Source organism: Fusarium venenatum, assembly GCF_020744135.1.
Source record: "Fusarium venenatum strain MPI-CAGE-CH-0201 chromosome Unknown EDB82scaffold_1, whole genome shotgun sequence".
Taxonomy (NCBI): domain Eukaryota; kingdom Fungi; phylum Ascomycota; class Sordariomycetes; order Hypocreales; family Nectriaceae; genus Fusarium; species Fusarium venenatum.
In genome coordinates this window covers 3243419-3262647 of record NW_027072129.1, presented here as the reverse complement: position 1 = coordinate 3262647, position 19229 = coordinate 3243419, and the positions used below count along the sequence as shown (strand labels likewise).

The 19229-nt window shown below is 48.5% G+C and overlaps 5 protein-coding genes across 5 annotated transcripts; 2 read left to right on the top strand and 3 right to left on the bottom strand.

Moving 5' to 3' along the window:
- Positions 1-296: 296 nt before the first annotated feature.
- EDB82DRAFT_485142 (Metallo-dependent phosphatase-like protein) lies at positions 297-1758 on the top strand. The gene has a single exon (XM_025731331.2). The coding sequence runs from the start codon at positions 512-514 to the stop codon at positions 1376-1378; it is 867 nt and encodes a 288-aa protein (XP_025590367.1). The 5' UTR covers positions 297-511; the 3' UTR covers positions 1379-1758.
- On the top strand, positions 1663-6235 carry EDB82DRAFT_543097 (uncharacterized protein; the record flags this gene model as incomplete). Its single annotated transcript, XM_065609369.1, has 9 exons — positions 1663-1686; positions 2013-2380; positions 2461-2959; positions 3263-3294; positions 3539-3580; positions 3676-4199; positions 4403-5322; positions 5380-5973; positions 6026-6235. The coding sequence occupies 9 exons, from the start codon at positions 1663-1665 to the stop codon at positions 6233-6235; spliced, it is 3213 nt and encodes a 1070-aa protein (XP_065465447.1).
- Positions 6236-6715: 480 nt separating this feature from the next.
- EDB82DRAFT_421973 (dihydroxy-acid/6-phosphogluconate dehydratase) lies at positions 6716-8736 on the bottom strand (the record flags this gene model as incomplete). Its single annotated transcript, XM_025731335.1, has 5 exons — positions 6716-8172; positions 8227-8334; positions 8385-8392; positions 8453-8550; positions 8605-8736. 5 exons carry the CDS (start codon positions 8734-8736, stop codon positions 6716-6718), a joined length of 1803 nt encoding a protein of 600 aa, XP_025590370.1.
- Positions 8737-11455: 2719 nt separating this feature from the next.
- On the bottom strand, positions 11456-12827 carry EDB82DRAFT_32855 (uncharacterized protein). Its single transcript, XM_025731336.2, has 2 exons — positions 12480-12827; positions 11456-12420 (listed from the first exon to the last, which is right to left on the bottom strand). The coding sequence occupies exons 1-2, from the start codon at positions 12642-12644 to the stop codon at positions 11518-11520; spliced, it is 1068 nt and encodes a 355-aa protein (XP_025590371.1). The 5' UTR covers positions 12645-12827; the 3' UTR covers positions 11456-11517.
- A 3206-nt stretch (positions 12828-16033) lies between these two features.
- EDB82DRAFT_32811 (uncharacterized protein) lies at positions 16034-16514 on the bottom strand. The gene has a single exon (XM_065607486.1). It carries the CDS (start codon positions 16361-16363, stop codon positions 16121-16123), a length of 243 nt encoding a protein of 80 aa, XP_065465446.1. The 5' UTR covers positions 16364-16514; the 3' UTR covers positions 16034-16120.
- Between the last annotated feature and the right edge of the window lie 2715 nt (positions 16515-19229).

Genomic DNA, 19229 nt, shown 5'->3' with positions numbered 1-19229 from the left:
AATCTGCTTCATATACGGTTTCGGAGGTCTTTGCATGTTCGGGTAGATGATGTGTTTTGTACTCAAGAGATTCTAAGAGTACCTACAAGGTATTAATGATACATTCAGGATGAGAGATCGCTCATTCCTAGATTTTACGTCTGCTTGAATTTTGTCTCATACGTCTTGAACTATCTGTATACTTGAAGACCATGACCCCAGTGGTTACTTCAGCATATGCATTGCTAGCTTCAAGCCAAACATCTTGCAGCCAGGTTTCGATTGTGTTGGTTCAGACGTAGCGTAGGCAGTCAGAAGTGGCGTTGGAGGCCCTTGACTAACAGCACTGCCTTCAGCTGAACACCACAATTCCAGCCAGACCCACTGTTCATGATCTACCTTACCAGGACTGAGTCCTAGATATATAGTCTTGGAATTGCCTTGATGGGTGACCGGTTCTAACATCAACAAACTTACACTTCTGCTATATCGCATATCCTCCGAAGAAGCCTCTTGGTCACTCTATTTCACAATGGATGCATTGCATCGTGTCTCCGAGTATCTCTTTGGTCCCGCGATTCCTCCCCGGGAACCATGCGGGAGAAAAGTGCAGATCATGTCAGACCTTCATCTAGAGCTCAATCGCCAGTACGCGACTTTCGACTTTCCCGTCAAAGCGCCCTTTCTCATTCTTGGTGGTGATATAGGCCGCATGGTCGACTATGACATGTTCCTCCCCTTCCTTGCTCGCCAAACAGCCCGCTTCGAAAAGGTCTTTTTAGTTCTTGGCAACCATGAGTTCTACGAAATGAGCTACGAGGATGGTATATCAAAGGCCAAAGAATTGGAGAAGGAGGAGACTTTGGAAGGAAAACTTGTGATTCTAGATCGAAACCGCTGGGATGACCCTGATTCGAAGCTCACCATCGTCGGCGCAACGTTATGGTCCAAGATCCATCCCTCGGCAGCCGAAACTATCACTCTCCGTGTCTCGGACTACAAGAAGATTTCGGGCTGGTCCGTTGCCAAGCATAACGAGTGTCACGCTCGCGATCTCGCGTATCTCAGCGAAACCGTCACAGGCCTTGGTAATCTCCCTGCAGAATCCCAGCGGACCGTTCTGGTGGTGACGCATCATGCGCCCTGTGTGGCAGGGTCTTCGAAGCCCGAGCATTCGAACGCTCCGTTCAAGACTGCTTTTTCGACGGATGTCATTCAGGCGAGGGAGTTTGCGAGGGGCGTTGCGGTGTGGATGTTTGGGCATACGCATTACACAACAGAGTTTAAGAAGGGTGGTGTGAGGGTTGTTGCGAATCAGAGGGGGTATGTTCTGGGGTACAAAGGGCCTACGTTGGAGGATACAAAGGGGTTTAGTGATGAGAGGGTTGTTGAGTTGTGATATATAGGTGGTTCTCTCGGATTAAGGAAGGGTGTTGGTGTTTACTGAGTTTGGAGTCTGGGTAACAAGGTCAGTTATACATCAATTGCTATATATCTATAATAATTCATCATTTAAACCTACTCTGGGTACCTATTTATCAGTACTTAGGGACATATTAATTTGTATGCTGGAGAGAACTAAAAGGGCACAATTTGATGCAACGGTGATGAAAAGGCACCAGGGGACACAGACAAGTCTAGAATTTTTTAGCGGAAGAAATATTACCAATAGTCTCATATTTTATGATTTTGAGCAACCTCTTCAACGTTATTTGTGAAGAGGATGCTATAGTCTTTGAGAATATGCTTCGTGTAAGTCAGAGAGCTCTTACACCTAGCCGATTTACAGGTTCTCGGATGATCAACAACAATAGCTGAGCGTTGAGCATTAATACATGTATGAAGTAATAATATTCTATCTTTCATCTAATTAATGAATATTGTTATACTTTCTCTGATGTATTCATTTTAAGCTTGTTGCAAGTGCATTCAAGGTGAGGATTGATGAGTGGCCTGAGGCATCTACTGCCCCGGATTGACATTCTTGCGCTAAGGCTGGAACCTCCAAAAAATTGGTTACTGTCGACTTGGAGATCGCTAGCATCAACCTCCAGACTCACGGCCACAGCGCCCTTTCCAAGACGATGCCTCCTCGAATCTCTCCCTTCAGCACACCGCTGTGCTGCAGGACGGCCGCCAATGCCCCTGTCTCATCGCTGACTGCCTACCTCGCCGGTCTCTCGCTCCAGACCAGAAATGCGTCCATCCTTGGCAGCCTCGCGAACACCCCAGGTGCCATGCACCAGAAGAAGCGAGTTGGTCGTGGTCCTTCATCTGGACATGGAAAGACATCTGGTCGCGGTCACAAGGGTCAGAAGCAGCACGGAAAGGTCAAGCCATGGTTCCAGGGTGGTCAGACACCTTTGATCGTCAAGCACGGTCGAAAGGGTTTCAGCAACTAGTGAGGCACCTACGATTATCTCCTGACACGAAATTGAAGGTTTGGGGGATAAAATGTTCAATTGACTAACAAGTCCGCAGCCGAGCCCCTCAAATGTCGGAAGTCAACATCGACCAAATCCAGGCCTGGATCGACCAAGGACGACTCGACCCCGCGAAACAGATTACTCCCAAGGAATTGATCGAGTGTGGGATCATCGGAACTCTTAAGGACGGTGTCAAGGTTCTATCCCGGGGTGCAGACACTCTCAAGCAGCCCATCAACGTCATGGTCTCTCGTGTTTCTGCCTCAGCAATTGCCGCTATCGAAGGCGCTGGCGGCAAGGTCCTCACTCGATACTATACCAAGCTCGCCATAAGACGACTCTTGACTGGCGAATCGGTTAACACAGACAAGCCTCTGCCTCAAGGTGCGGAGCACGTTGACACTGTGCTGGCCGCAGCCCGTGAGGCACCGTTCCGATACCGACTACCCGACCCCACTGGCCGTGAGGATATCGAATACTATCGTGACCCTGCGCACCGAGGATACTTGAGCCACCAACTTGCGCCAGGCGAGTCGCCCAGTTTGTACTTCAGGGTTCCTGGTGTGCACAAAATTAAGAGCGAGGTTAAGAAGGAGAAGGCGGCCACCGAGGAGACTCTTTTCTAAGAGTTGGGTGGGGTATGGCATGTTGATGAACTGTATTATAATGACCGAGTATAGAGACTTGGATGTGAAAACAAGCAATGTACAACCAATTGAAACTCTTAGACTGAAGACGTTGATTCAATCTGATGAATGCATCGATATTCGAGATCAATCAGCCACAGTTTGACTGACAGTTTGTGGCGTTACCAGGAACATCCATTGTAGCCGTTACAGGACATGACTTTGATGCAGATGTACATGGAGAAGTGGGAAGTGGGAGCGAGGTACGTACCAATGACGCTCCACAACAGCTCTGTCCGGACGCCGGGTTAAGGTCATGTCGCAGACCCAGACCCAAGTCTTCTCCACCTGGAATGACTTCACCAACCTCCCGGTTGCCTCTCAATTCGCGTGTATTTCGTCGCTAAGGTTGCTGTACGGCTTACTGGTTTTGCTTCAGCTCTTTCAGTAGCTATTTGTTACATCGCTGGCTCGCTATCGCGCATCCCAGACCATTGCGTTGAATAGCCTCTCTCTTTCACGGCCTCAATTACGAGTCGCCTATACTACGTTAGACGAGACGACGGATCTACATACAATCGCTCCAAGAGTTATCGCGGCTCAGCTGATCGACATCGACAAGACTGGTACGCGCCGCAAGATAGCTTTACAACAAAATACACGACATACAAAATCACAATGTCGCTATTTGGTTCATCGCCGACTGAGGAGAGTCCGGCCTTGAGCCCGGCTGGTCCTGCTCGACGTGGTGGTGCTGGGCTCTTTGATGAAGAGTCCGCATCCAAACCATCAAACAGTCTCTTCGCCGACGACGACTCCCAAGATTCACCTTGGGATATGCCTACGCCGCGCAAGCAGCAGAGCCGTGCCGACCTCATCCGCAGCCTCCTCGCCGGTAGCGACGTGCCCGACAGCTATATCGAGATTTTCGATACAGTAGTGCGCGAAGATGGAAGCGGGGGTCAGGTCACCTCTGGAGGTATCGCAAAGCTCTTTGCTACAGCCAGGCTCGGAGCCGACGCTCAAGCTCGCATCATGTCCTTGGTTGCTCCGGGTGGCGGGGATATCAAGCTAGGTCGAAACGAGTTCAATGTGCTGCTGGCCCTGGTCGGCCTGGCGCAGGAAGGCGAAATCATAAGTCTTGATGGTGTTGATGAGCGACGAAAACGTAAGTATTGATTCATATTTCTTCGATTTCCACTTCGCATGAAAGAATTCGCGTCATGCAAATGACTTTTGCTTGCCAAGGCTTACAAGCTGCGTTATCATCTGGTCCATGCGATACCATGTCACATCAGTGCTGGCATATCCCCCCGGTGGTTGGTGGGGACACTACTACTCGATGCAGCTAATAACTCATTTCCATCACAGGCCTTCCGCAACCCAAGCTCGCAGGTCTCACTGCAGAGCCCATTCTACCTCCAGTTGCTGAACTTTCTGCGAAACCTCCTCAGACGCCTCCCAAAGATAATCCTCCTCAGCAACAGCAAACTCCGCCCGCGCAGCCGCAGCCACAGCCGCAGCCTAAGCAATTTCGTCCAGCTATGGAAGACCCCGAAGACGACCCATGGGGCAGCCCCGATATGCACAAGACCCACGATCACGGTCCAGCCAAATCCAATGGTGCCCAGCGTCATAACACGAATGGCCATGCCGACTTCAGCCAAACACCCACAACAACAGTAATTGATACTCCTCCTCTGACTCATGTTGTGTCGCCTCCTACAACTTCGCCGAATCGTCGCAGACAGCCCAGCACCAACTCAGTCACGGGACCTGCTGGATGGGGATACTTTGATGGAACCAATCCCACCGTAGGCGGCTTCGGCGAATCCCCAACTGCTGCTGCTGTTCAGAATCCCTTCGCCACCGGCCCTACAGCGACCCCAAACATGCAGCCTCCTCAAGGTCTCCCCCACCATCCGAGTAGCGGTAGAGTCAGCCGTGGCGCTGAAGAGAAAGTTATTGTTACTCTTATGCCCGAAAAGGAGGGAGTCTTTATGTTTCAGCACCATAACTACGAAATCTCAAGCGTGAGGCGTGGTAGTAAAGTTATTCGCAGATACAGCGACTTTGTCTGGTTGTTGGATTGTCTGCACAAGAGATATCCATTCCGCATTTTGCCGCTACTTCCACCCAAGCGTGTAGGCGTAAATGGCAGTCATCTGTCCAACGATGGCGCTTTCATCGAGAAGCGAAGAAGGGGTCTAGCACGATTCTTGAACGCCCTCATTAGACATCCAGTTCTTAACCAAGAACAGCTTGTTGTCATGTTCTTGACCGTTCCCACAGTAAGTTTTTCATGTCTCGGCGTATAAGCCAACTGCTGAAGCTAATATCAGCATCAGGAACTATCCGTGTGGCGCAAGCAAGCTACTATTTCTGTTCAGGATGAATTTACCGATCGAGCACTACCACCTGGTCTAGAGGATTCTTTGCCAGCTGAACTCGAAGATCTATTTTCCCGAACACGCAGTGGCGTCAAGCGTTCCGCCGAGCTTTACATTAATGTCTGCAACATCATGGATCGTCTTGTCAAGCGAACCGAGGGTGTGGCTGCTGACCATGCTCGTATTGCCATGTCTCTGGCTTCGCTTACCGAAACGTCTGAGGATACATACTCGACAGACACCAACGAAGTTCCCTTGCTTAACGATGGACTCGTCGCCATGAGCAAGCACCTGAGAACGTGCCAGGCTTTGATGGAGGACGAGAGCCGTGGTTGGGACGAGGGTGTGCTGGAAGATCTTAAGCGCCAACGAGATGCTCTTGTAAGCGTACGAGAGTTGTTTGAACGACGGGAAAGACTTGATAAGGACAATATCCCTTACTTGGAGCGAAGAATCCAAACCAACGAGAGCAAACTTACCAGCCTGAGAGCCAAGCCAGAAAATATGGTCAAGGCTGGTGAAATCGACCGTATAGCGGAAAACATCATCAAGGTAAAATTGCCTCTTTCCAACCCATTCTGGACGGATTTTTAACAAGAAACAGGACAAGGAATCTATTGTTCAACAACACAACCGCTCGGTTTTCGTCAAGGAGTGTATCCGCGACGAGCTCAGCACTTTCCAGTCAACACAGTACCTCGTGAGCCGATGGAATCAGGACTGGGCTGGCGAGCGAGTCAAGTATGCCGAGATGCTCGCAGACAACTGGCGACGGTTGCTCGATGAACTCGAGGGCATGCCACTAGGTGACTAGAATGTGCCAGAGAGCCACCGAAGTTCATTTGAAACAGCGATTGATGCGTCTGAAGTATGGGACGAACTGCATTGGAGAGATGTCAAGTGGTAATTGAATATTTTGAGAGAAGAAGGAGAAGAAGAAGCGATGGTTGTGGTTTTGTCTTTTTTTAAGTTACTGTTTGCGTTTAAAATGTGTCGTTTTTGTATCAAGACAGGTGTGCATGGGTTGGAAGAGAGATGGGAGTCGGTGGTAGGGAGAAAGAAGCATGAAGATATGTGCTCGATACCCTTCATTCATTTTAGTTTTGAACATTATTTCCATAATAGATATCATGGCTGTTATGTATATAAAGGCCTTTACTCGATAAGGGCGTTGCACTCTACGCACAGTGGAAATATAATGGCCAAATGACCGCTTGTCATCAAATCTTCTATTATCATTTCACTTTTTTGTCTTATCCTGTCATCTACCAAGGTATCCCAACTAATCATCCATCTACCACTGATCTGTAACAGCGCCGTGTGAAGCATCGCCGACCAAGCGGGCATACTTGGCCAACACACCCCTCGTGACACGGGGCGCAGGAGGCTTCCACTCACTTCGTCGCTTCTCCATCTCCTCGTCAGTGATGTCGACATCGATTCGGTTGTTAATCGCATCGATAGTGATCTCGTCTCCATCCTTGACCAGAGCGATGGGACCTCCAACCATAGCCTCAGGCACAACGTGACCCACGATGAAGCCGTGAGAAGCACCACTGTATCGTCCGTCGGTGACAAGCGCAAGGTTGGAGAGACCAGCTCCCATGATGGCTGCGGAGGCCTTGAGCTGCTCGGGCATGCCAGGTCCACCCTTGGGACCCTCGTAGCGGACGATGACGACGAGGTTGCCGTCAGACTGCTTGATCTCGCTTCTGTTCAGGGCGTTGTTGAGCTCCTTCTCCGTGTTGAAGACGCGAGCCTTGCCGGTGAAGGACAAGCCCTCCTTTCCGGTGATCTTGGCGACAGCGCCACCAGGGGCAAAGTTGCCCTTCAGGATGCGGATGTGGCCAGAGTCCTTGATAGGGTTCTCAAGAGGACGGATGATGTCCTGGCCGGGGTCCAGACTAGGCCAGTCCGCAACATTCTCGGCGAGAGTCTTGCCGGTGATGGTCATAATGCTACCGTCAAGAAGACCACGGGCAACGAGCATCTTGATGACGGAAGGGGTACCACCAACCTTGTAAAGATCCTCCATGTAGTACTTTCCACTGGGGGCGAGATCGGCGAGGAAAGGGGTGCGGTCACTGGCGCGCTGAATGTCGTCAATGGTCAGGGGAACATCGGCGGTGTTAGCCATGGCGAGGAAGTGAAGAACACCGTTTGTCGAACCACCAAGAATCATGGTCAGAACGAGGGCGTTCTCAAAGGAGGCACGGGTCATGATATCGCGAGGACGAAGGTCCTTCTCCATGGTAGTGCGGATGACCTGGGCAGCACGCTCACACTCGCGACGCTTCTCAGGAGATTCGGCAGGATACGATGATGAACCAGGAAGAGTAAGACCCATGGCCTCGATAGCAGTAGCCATGGTGTTGGCTGTGTACATACCACCACATGCTCCAGCGCCGGGACAAGCATGCTTCTCGATATCGTCCATGACGTCGGAGCTCTCGCGACCAGGTTCACCAGGGTTCGTCTTGGCGTGCAGACGGCCGTAGTTGAAAGCACCTGAGGCCTCGTAGCAGGTGCTGATGTTGATAGGCTTCTCAAGGAGATTAGAGTGGCCCTTGCGGATTGTGCCGCCGTAAATCATGATGAAAGGACGGTTGTGGCGAGCAGCGGCCATAACTGTGCCGGGCATGTTCTTGTCGCAACCAGGAATGGAGATGTTGGCGTCATGGTGCTGGGCGCAGGTGACGGACTCGATGGAATCAGCAATGATTTCTCGAGTTTGAAGAGAGAATCGCATGCCTGTTGGATGAGTGAGTGAGTGAGATTGTTTATGTGTGGTGAGTTTTTGCTTACCCTCGCCGCCCATAGTGATGGCGTCAGAAACACCGACGGTGTTGAACTGCCAGCCGATCATGCCCTCCTTCTCAATGGAGTTCTTGACGATCTGACCAAGATCAAGGACTACCATATATAAGTACTTATTCCATGAATTCTTTATATGTGTTACTCACGATGGGTACTGTACATGCTTGTTAGCATCTCAACTCGATGTGTAGATTCACTTGAATTTAAGACTCACTTGCAAGGGTTTCCTTGCCACCAAACGGTAGCAACACCGACCTGGGGCGCATTCTTCATTGTGTGCTGGTCCTTGACACCAGCTCCGTAGAGCATGGCCTGTGCACCAAGCCATGTCAGTGACGAGCAGTGAATTTGGGAGATATAACGCACCTGAGCTCCGGGGTAGTCATGCTCGCGGGTGATCTTTGTAGACCAACGGTTGAGAGCTCCTCCGGGAGGAAGGCAAGGGAAGGGAATGTAGTCGCTTGATTGCTTGGGATCGTGGGTGACTTGGTCCGCCATGATGATGTTTGATTAGGAGAGGATATCTCCAGTCTGTAGAAGTAGCTATACTATGGGTACTATCCAGGTAGTCAGTGGCCTAAAGAGCTGAGTCAGTTAAGAGCACAACTGTTGCTTTACACAAAAGCGATGACGGAGAGAGAGGAAGATGAGAAGATGAAGTTGAAGTTGAGTTGCAGGAAACATGAGACGAGAATCATAACCAAGTAAGGATTCCGACCCCACGAGCAAAGTGACTTTACTAACCTTTGGGGGTATCTCAAGGTGAGAGTCAGGCCAGGGTCGAGAGAGAGAAATTGACCAAAGGCAAGCGTCGGATTAGACAAGAATTGTGGTGCGAGTTGCAGTTGCAGATGCAGATGCAGATGCCGAAGAGCGGAGAAGCCTCTTTTTTAGTGTTGGTATGAGGGGGACGATAAGTGTAAGCGAAATCTCTCCGTAGCCGTGGAGGTCCCTCAAGGTACTTCAAGAAATTGTTAAGAAAGAGGTCAAGATTCGTGTTGCTCTTGAAGAGTGGAAGAAGAAAGTGGTGAGGAGTGAAGAAAAAGGCGAGACGATGATTATTGCACAGGCAATGGTAGTAGCAGTGGCAGTGACGGCAACTGGCAGCTGTGGATCACTGACAGTAAGTTGAATAGGTATTATTACAGGAATAAGTAAGTAAAAATAACAATCAATTGTTAATCTGAACCGAGAGAAGCTGCCTTTTTAAGGTCATTATTCATCTTGTTCATCTCATCCTTCGCTCCAATCTTTTCCGGACCGAGCAAGTAAACTCGGTAATACTGTCACGAGAACAGTATTTCTTTTTCTATACTTGATATCCAGACATCCATTCAACCCCTCATCAAAGCAGGTTGATCATCATAGTATGTACACAACAAGAGCTACTGTAGCTGTCGAGGAGGAGTCCACTTCCCGATTTGTTAGTACAAAGCTGATGAAACCTAACTATAACCCCGCACATTCAAGCTTGGCCGAATATACCAATACCAGCTCTTGGTTTAGCAAGCAATTACGGGTCTGGAGAGCACTATAAAGTAGTTTGAGAATTACGCCGTATAATAAAGGACGAGAGAAAGCAGACAATAAAATGGTATTTGGATCAAGAGAGATTATCTTGAGTGTGAAGTAATGTTATAGGTACAACCATGACTTGGACAAGGTAATTCTCACGATAACTTCATTGTCAAGCATCGGGTCAACTGTCACCCCAAACAGTGTCCGGCTAAAAAGGCAAGGCCAGAAATAACAATTTATCCATCAACACCTTTTTGACTCGGTAATTTACATCTCATCAGCTCCACAGACAGACCTAAGCAGACCCATTCACTCAATGCACCTTCAGCCCCGGGTCCAACTCCGTTCTCTCCACCGGAGGCCCCGAACCTCGGATCGGATATCTTTGCGAGTTTCGGTTGTGCCCGATCCGAAGCTGACAGAGTCGTCTCTCGGCCGTAGAGATTATATATCCACCGACAAAGTAGACTAGTGGTTTTGACATGTTTCTTCCAACTATATACAACGCCGGTGACAGAAACATGTCAATGGGGACCAGTATACACATATACATTTAATATGCATACTCAATCCTAGAAGAGAGAATAACAACTGACCACAGCCACGCATGATCAAGATTGGTCAATTCATCTGCCACTTCATACAAGCCTTGATAAACGGTCCATGCTTTAAACAGTCCTACTATGGTTAGGATACACCCACGCACGTACAGATACTTATCATTGTGAAACAGATACTCGGAAACGTTTTGAAACCTAACAAGGTAGGGATACTCAGCCAAGACATGTACACATACTCTTCCTCAAAACTAGTCTACCGACTATACCATTACAATTCGGGCTTTTGCTGCGAAATGATCTTCATCCCACCTCGCACAGACAAAGTTCGCACGTATCACCCTGACTTTATGCACTCCTCTCGCGTCATTCGCGTCATGTCACATTGCATTGTGTTATTGAAACAGTAAATGATTCAACGTGAAGAAGATTATCAATTGATTGATACCCGCCAACTTTTACCGCTGACAGGCTATATCCAATAGGTATTATCCTCCTCCCCGCAGCCTTCCATATGTCTACTTAAGCAGTGGCAGAGGCTGGCCGTCCATCCTGAGCTTCGGCTCTCTTTTCTTCATCACCGTAATTTCATCAGTCCTCAACGTCAAAAGAGTTGGGCTGTAAAATGTAAGAAAAATTGCCGGAGCAAGCCAAAAACAAGTAAGAAAAAACGTAGGATAAAAAATGAAAAAAAGACAACAAAAACAAACCAAGCAAAATCCAAAGAGACTCTGAGCTCAACACACTGAGCTGGTCTGTAACCCCAAGCAAAAGACAAAAATCAGCCTATAGTATAGTAAAGTGTCCTTCTCCATCTGCGACAAGTGCTCTTCATGTCGTGTAGCAAATGCCATACATCTACCTCCTTTTTTCCTCCGCACAGGATGGTGAGTCCTACCCACTAAACAATACTTGGTTCGTAATAGGTGAAGCTAGAACGGTAAATGCGCGACCTGAAGTGAATGAAAGTGATATGTATCGTGAAAACGAGTGCGGGCGCAAGTATAATGCCCATGGCAGAGATGCCGTGTCGTGTGCCTCCCGCAGAGCAGGAGAGCACCAAGGTCGTTGGATGAAGTGAATTGCAGAAAGCAAGGAGTATTGTACAATGGATATGCCGTAGTCTCACGCCATCCTCATCCCCTAATTACTTGGCCACGGGGTGAGGATCAAGACAGAGTTGAATTACCCGAGAAGTCCACGTTCAGTGAGCGGTCTGCATCATACCGAAACGCTCCTCTTCCAGTCGTCTCACAATATCCCGATCGCGAGCGGTGCGAGGGTCAGCATCAATGCCGAGGATTGATGAGATCCGTGTCTTGTCATGTCCCTTTTGATAGGTCTGGTTTTGTGCGTCCTTCTCGGCCTGTCCTGGGCTGGAAGTGGGGGTGATGGGTGTCAGAGACGAGGGGCTGCAGCAAGTGCCAGTCTTCCAAGCCTGCTCAAGGGCACTGGGAGACGCCGAGGGACCATACTCGTTGGCGATGGTGGACCAGAAAGAGGAGCGGTGCGAGGAGTAGATGGAGTGAAGGCGGGAAAGATCGACATGCGAGGCGTTGTGAGCGGGAGGGGAAGGCACAACTGCAGGTGTGGGAGCAACTGAACAATCAAGGCGCAGAGGAGGTGTTGTCCTAGGATAAGATGCTGCTCGGTGGAAAGAAGCATGAGGCATCTGCACTGGAACGTCGACGGCGGGCGTGTTATATGACTGGTGGGAAGCAGGAGGAGGGAGAGGCATGCCAGTAGGCTTGGGGAGGATTGATGGTAATCTGGGCACGTCACTGGGGCCAACAATGCTGGGGAGTTGGATGTGGCTGGAGTTGTTGCTGGTGCTGTAGGGAGGAGGGCTGTAGCTTCGCATACTTCCACCGGGCGAGGCGGAGCGAGAGACAGTCTCGCGTGCTGGGCTTGGGATGTTCACGTTGTGAGTCTGAGTGATTTCCATGGAGGCACCCGATGAGACTGAGGCAGCACGCTTGTTACGTCGGTTACTGCCATGAGAAAGCTGGTGGTAATGAAGACGGCATGCTAGCTCTGTCTTCTTGAGGTGGGCAGCAATGTACTTGTAAGGCATCTTCTGAAGTCGAGTCTGGATGAGATATGACTCCTGCGTTTAGTGTTAGTTATATGGTCAAGCAGCAACGTTGAACTGTGTCATCGACTCACCTCCTCGTCACTCCAAGCACGTCCACCGCCAGTTGATGAAGCCTTGCGGTTCTTTGTGATGCCATAATCGTGGCGGTCCATGGAATCCCTTGATGGGATATAAGGCGTAGGGGCCTGAGCCATCTGGTGAGAAGGAATGGCTGAGCTCATTGTCAAGGTAGTCATGAGTGGTCTCGGTCCTGGAAAGTCCACAATGGGTTGTCGTAAAGTCAGATCGAAGAGAGAAAAGAGAGTCGTTTATTTCGATAAATCGAAAGTCGTCGTATATGGTGGTCTTTTGGGTAAAGTCCAAGCGTGAAGCTGAAACCGATCGAGATGGTTGGAAAGGTGCCGAATGTACTGTTTTAAGCCAGCGAGATAATTAAACTCGAAAATACAGACACCGGATGGGACAAGTCCTCGGAAGTTGAAAGATGGTGGGATATTGAGTCCAAAGAATAGAAGTGAAACCGAGTGTCGGTTTTTGTTGGTGAACAAGGTCAAGGAGTGTTAGCAGCCAAACCAGTTGGTCCAAGTTGGTACTGTAACAGTAATGAGTGTTAGAGCTAACTGTGATGGAGAAAGAGTAGCTCGAGAAGTGAAGACAACACAAGACGCGACAGCGTTTCTTGAATGTTGCAAAGAAGAAAAGAAAAGAAAAGATAAGATGATAGGTTTGAAGATTGTGAATCCAAAAGATGGAAGAGGGAAGGAGGGAAAGAAGTAGTTTTAGTAGGGGAGGGGCAGTAGATATTTCAATCCAGTAGGTGTCGTTCTTTCCTTAGTACCTGCCTGGGTAGGCTACAGGGCGGACAGAGGTTTAGCTACAGTGGGATACAGCTGCGTAGGGACGGTAGAGCACCCGCGTAACGGGGCAGATTACAACGGCCACGACGGTGGTGATGATGGTTCGGGGCCATGCATGGGGGAGGGGAGGGATGGAACAGGGTAGAGTGTAGGGGTACCTTACCTTACTTTACTTTACCGCACAGGAACAGGAACAGGGGATCCCCCCTCCCATGTCATGGACATCTTCCACGGGGGGTTTGAGATGGAGGAGGAGGCGTTCCAGACCTACACGACAAGGGTCGGGTTGATTGATGTCTTGGCTTTGCTGAGTGTTGCAACAAGAACAAAACAATAAACTCCTCCTCCAGAACATCGCAGACGGAGCCGGTCGTAGAAGATGATTCATCCAGCATTTGTTGTTTCAAACTCAAAACAAATGCTACTACTGCTTAACCAGACGCTGGGCGCAAGACGAGACTAACTCAAGACAAGAGTTGACACAGGTTGGCTTTTTTTGTCGGAACCCCAGAAGAAAAGAGAAACAAAAAACAATCACCTTTGTCTTATTACAAGAAACGCCACACCTACATATACTACTATGTACGTACTACATACAGTATAATTTTTGAGCCCCATCTCGGTGAGATCTAGAGTATGTCCCCAACTAAAGTGACAAAATAGGCATATGGAGCGAACTCTTCCGCTGCAAAGAACGCCCGCCTCTTTCGTTGACAGGAAGCCCAGGCCAGGCCATGCAGGTAGGCAGGCCAGCAGGAGCCTCAAAGCGATCACACACATGATTAGTTGATAAAGGTGTCTACTCTACTCTACTCTAGTCTGCTGTGGCTCAACTCACCCTTGCCTGGTAAAACGGTCACCACCGCAAGTAGCGTGCTCCAAGGAAGGCATTCAAACATCCATCGAACCCCGTACAACGGACATTGGAAGGGCCTGTGCGAGGTTTTGTTAGCTTTTACGAGTCTTGGCATCCCATCTTTCAAGCTCTCTAGGGAAATAGGCCGACCGTTGGAGACTGAATGGATAGTTATACAAGCTTCGCGTTACGTACATAGTTGTATTGTTGTGGCGGGCTTGTCCCTGTACTGGCTTCCCGTTGTGGTAATTGTGCCTTTTTTCCTCTTTCTGTTCCTGACAGCTGGCAACCTGTTCCTCTTGTTGTCTTCCCTTTTGAACGGCGGGGTCGCGTTGCGTTACATTGACCTCAGCTTCAGGTGCGATGCTGCAAGTAATAACTTGCATTCTTTGCCTTGGCTGCTGTCTACAAAGCAAGCATCCCTGATGAATAGCAAGGGGCTGATATATTGCTTGATTCACTGACGGGACGGTCGGTCCCTTGTTTTGATAATCCGCCTAACATTAAGAGTACAGTAGTGGCTTCTAGACTAAGAAACTAGACTGGGTACATGTCCATGATCTTCTCGTGGACCGTGGTTAGGTCCCAAGCTGTTGGCTTCCCTTAAGTCCGAGAGCCAAATTTGGCCCGGGCGCTGGCAAGCAAGGCGATCGGATCACTTAACTAACGTAGGTCATTTATGATGATGATTGCTGTTGGACTGTGCTGACCGAAGGATCATACTCTCTAATGCTACAGTCCATCAGATAAGAAATGTTTATTAGGTAGTTTGAACAGCAGCTGAAAGAGAGTTTCGTCCCTACCCACCGAAACAGGTACAGTAGTGTAATTAGACAGTTCATCAGTGGGATAATACTTACTGTCTCTACTCGGCTTGCACGGTGTTTGGTGGGAGGACAGGGAATGAATGTCATTGACGGGTGGAAACCCTGTCGTCTATCGTTTCGTGATAGGTGGGTGCAAGATATGCCGTCCGCTTAGACGAAGTGCACATACGTACCATCGACGCCTCGATTTACAAATTTGCGGGCCGTAATTTCAATCTGCAGTGATTGTTTTATACTTTCTTACATATTAATTAGACTTTACCTTTTCATCTCATCTATTAGTGAAAAATGATGTTGTACAATGATGTTGCAATGTCTGAAACTGTTGTGGCTGATGTTGTTGTTATTGTTTACCCCAAAACAACTCCAACTTATAACAACATCCATAACTACCTATAACAAAACATTCTTATTACCTACGTATTAACCACCCGTCGGTTTCAAAATACTCTATCCTACTAACTAAACCTCGCCGATTCCCTTAGCTGCCGCCGTGCCCCAGGCCAGGCCCTACAGTAGGTCGGCTCCAGCTCCAAGATACTGTACATGCCAGGGTTCAGGGATCCCCCTTGAAACCTGCTAGTGTACTGGCGTAATTTCAACCCGGACCAAGACTCAGTATCAGGGACTTTAGTCCAAAAAAGATAGACGTTTGCGAAATCCATGGAACGCCATCTCGTGATTGGCCAGTTAAGTTAACCTCAACTTTCCAAAACATGGATTTTGACACAAAATGTTTTTCCCCTACGTAACTCGATCCCTTCTCAGTCTAATAAATCTGTTCAAAACATAAACAAGGTTATTCTTGAATGGGAACAGAACTTCCCGTGTTGGATCCCAGCCCAGGGAAAGAAACAAGCTGAGTTTTGCCTCATAACAGAAACATTTATTCCCCAGGCCAGGCCAGGTCAGGGACGAAGAACTGCCATCAACTAGACTAGGAAACACTCGGCCGGAAGATGAAAGTCGGTATCCCACAGTTCTTTTTCTCGTACCCATTCTTTGATCGTCGCTTTCTCCTCCACAGCTGCGGGAATTCTGCAGTTACGGTTGCAATACGGATTACCACTGCGGGATCTAAAGGTTCTTCATCTACCTATTCTTAGTCACTCAGGAACCCCAGTCCAGTCAGATGTACAACTATTGCCTATCATAGTTACATGAGAACATGATCAATACCTCGAGCGGTGAACCGGCCCTGCGTAGCGAGCGAGGTGGTGTTGTTGTAGCAGTTGATCTTCCCTTGTCAACCCTAAAAGATCTTCCGCCTCTATCACCCCATGCATATTGACAATCCTGATTAATGAAAGTGTGCACCACGGACTGACTAGTGCCCGATGCATAATGCGCTGCACGGTAGCATTGGATAATAAGCACAGTAGTGTGAAGATCTGACACACGTACATATCTCTCATCAGATTCGTCTGAACATGTGTAGTGCGCTAAGAGCCAAAACCTCAGTCTTGTTCTAAATACCTTCAGGTTTTTCCTCTTCTAATATGATGCATACGTCTAACATGTTGGCGTTGAGAGAGAAACACTTTCGACAGCTCGGATCGAAACATTTCCGGTAACCGGCTGCTACTCTGACACTCTGCCGAGCCTGACAGGAGAACCCTTATGAAGCCGGATGGTGGCGGTTCCTGTGTGAGGTGTGCTCTGAAGCAGCGATCAAACACTGTACAGATCCGAAACTCCAAGATCTCAGATTTCCAAGATGTGTTTTTCGATACGCTCAGTTTCAAAACTTTGCTTAACCTTGACACTCTGCATTTATAGCTTCAATATTATATGTTTTATATGTCTCATGATCAACTACCTTTCTTTGTCTAGTTTATGTCACCATATTAAGCATTGCCTAGATTACATCTCTCTGCTTAAGCACTTGTCTGAGCGTCAAATGTGTTGCCCAGTCGCAACATTTTCAGATGTGGAACTTACCTCGGCATCGTTTCACCAGTCTGTGCATCTTGCTGGTCCAAGCTGTTTATTAGTATCCCGTCATGGGGCTAGGGCTTCAGGTGGGAGAAACATGTTCTCGAACATTGCTGTTCTGGCAGGGGGTGTGCGAATGTGGTGAGTGAAGTGCAGCTATCGTGAGCCTATCCAGTTTTCCAGAGGACACAGCACGGGCAAGACGGCCGGGGATATAAATTCCGTAACGGTAGTACGTATGTACGCAGCCTTGTACGTGTACAGGGTTCTTTTCTAGTGATAATTTCGTTCGGGTTTTACATTCATTAATGGTGTTGGCGTAAAAAAGTCAAACTTCCCGAAGCCAAGTGATGGTGTTGTAAGTGAGCGATTGACTTCCTCACCGACATGTTCATCTCATGTCTGTCATATTCTGTTAATGCCTCAGTATGTTTACAGCTCATGACCTGCAGACAGGGCAGGGCTGGGCTCTCGTTTCAATATTCACCGTTATATAAGGTTGTAGCTTGAAACGTGACCGCAATGTTTGGGATTTTCGCATCACCAAGTTTCCCAAAGTTGCGCTGCCCTGCCCTACCCAGCCGCCCATGGCTGTGTCAACAAGGGTAGACAATCGCTTGGCCCTACGGCTCGAGAGACGTCCGAGTCTTTAAGCAGCGGTCTTTGCAACCGGCGTGGTTTCATGAGCGGCCTACGAGGGGTCGAGGTTTCGAAACGATGTAGTAGTATGTTGGAAGTGGTTAAAGCACCGATGGGATATGTAAGTGCAGTCCAGTCCAGTTCTCGGTGAGAACAGTATAGTCTGTATCTTGGCCGCATGCAACTCTTCGTATCGTATCGTGAGCGAGTGACTGACAATTTCCAACCTGATGCTCTGAACTTCGGAATCTATTTCCCCGGTATATTAAGGCTTGTGGACTTGTCATGTTTCGTTCCGATGGGGGAGAGTGCCCCGTGCTTTGTGCTTATTGACGTGGGCCGTCAGACCATGCGGATGACAAGCGTGTTTCGTAGTGGGGATCGGCAATGCACCCTTTTGATAGCAGGCTAAGACAAGGTACAGTCAGTCAGTCAGGCAGGATTGGACTCTTTTATCGAGGTTCCTACAGTGCCGGATCTTCGCTACCATGATCAGAACGAGGTTTAACCGCTGCACTCTTATGCCAACATGAAGTTTCTTGATTCGTCCCATGGTAGACTAGTTTATGCCTGTGTGGACAGCATTTAGCCGTTGAACAAGGTCTGATGGTGGTCAGCAAGTTACCCTATACTGCCCTATTCACAGAAAGGTTCCTTAAGATAGGAGTGGGTGTATTCTTGCCAAAGAAAGTGTTGAGTGTGGCTTTGTAGTGATTGTAGAATCTTCTATCCTGTTCCATAAACTGTACAAATTGTATCTATTCTCGGAAATTTAGCCGTATAGGGGAACTATGTACCACTTTTGCAATTTGGTGGAGGTGAGTGTTGAATAGTGTTAGAGTGGCATTTTCAGACTTGACACGCAATCAAGTGAAAAGTTTCGTACTACATCCCAGGAATACTATGCCACTCATATACTAGACCATATATCCAAAACATTTGCCTTCCGTACGAGAAATCGACCGTCCGATCCCGGATCCGACGAGGGAGGGACTTAAGAGGTACACCGGTCAAATGTCACGATCTTAGCTCGAGACCGCGACCAGATTGCCGGGTGTACGGATACCCCATTGTGTACAGTACTTCACCGTGGTAGAGTGGAGCATTGGGGAGATCCATCACAATGAGCGATGCGGCTCTGAGGCCAGCCATGCGGGAAAAAAAGGCACGTACCGCAAGATAAGAGGACAGCGTCGTAACTAACGTTGCATACAAATGTACTGTCGTTAAGCTTATCTGTCAAGTTCACCTATCATGTATGTAGTAGGTTTTCATGGTCTCCTACATCTAATGGGACGTTGGGAGTTTATGAGGGAACTCTCAGAAGCGGGGACAATTTTGCCATTTTCCGGTGAATGAATACGCCGAATGACCGGAATAAATGTTTCGAGGCGATAAACTTGATAGGAAGATGAACGGAATATTCCACACCGCGACTGTACGCCCAAGAGGGAGCCAATGTTGATCATATTGCCCTACCAGTAACCGTCAATAATAAGCATGCCACGCAACACAACATGTTGTGGCAAGTTATCAAAATATGATAAAGAGCTTGCATAAAAAGTATACACAAACCACAAACGATTGCCAGATATCAGATAAGTCCACAGGATCGAAGATCAAACATACAAGGATTCATCCATTGCCTGACGTCTTTAAATACATATCGTGAGATTGTGCGAATAAGCGATATTGTTCTGTTCAGCA

Excerpts from the sequence above, each read along its gene's own strand:
- EDB82DRAFT_485142 (XM_025731331.2), top strand. The coding sequence starts at position 512 with ATGGATGCATTGCATCGTGTCTCCGAGTATCTCTTTGGTCCCGCGATT.
- EDB82DRAFT_32855 (XM_025731336.2), bottom strand. The coding sequence starts at position 12,644 with ATGACTACCTTGACAATGAGCTCAGCCATTCCTTCTCACCAGATGGCT. Across the intron at positions 12,421-12,479 it reads GTGCTTGGAGTGACGAGGAG|GAGTCATATCTCATCCAGAC; the intron begins GTGAGTCGATGA and ends CACTAAACGCAG.
- EDB82DRAFT_32811 (XM_065607486.1), bottom strand. The coding sequence starts at position 16,363 with ATGAGAGATATGTACGTGTGTCAGATCTTCACACTACTGTGCTTATTA.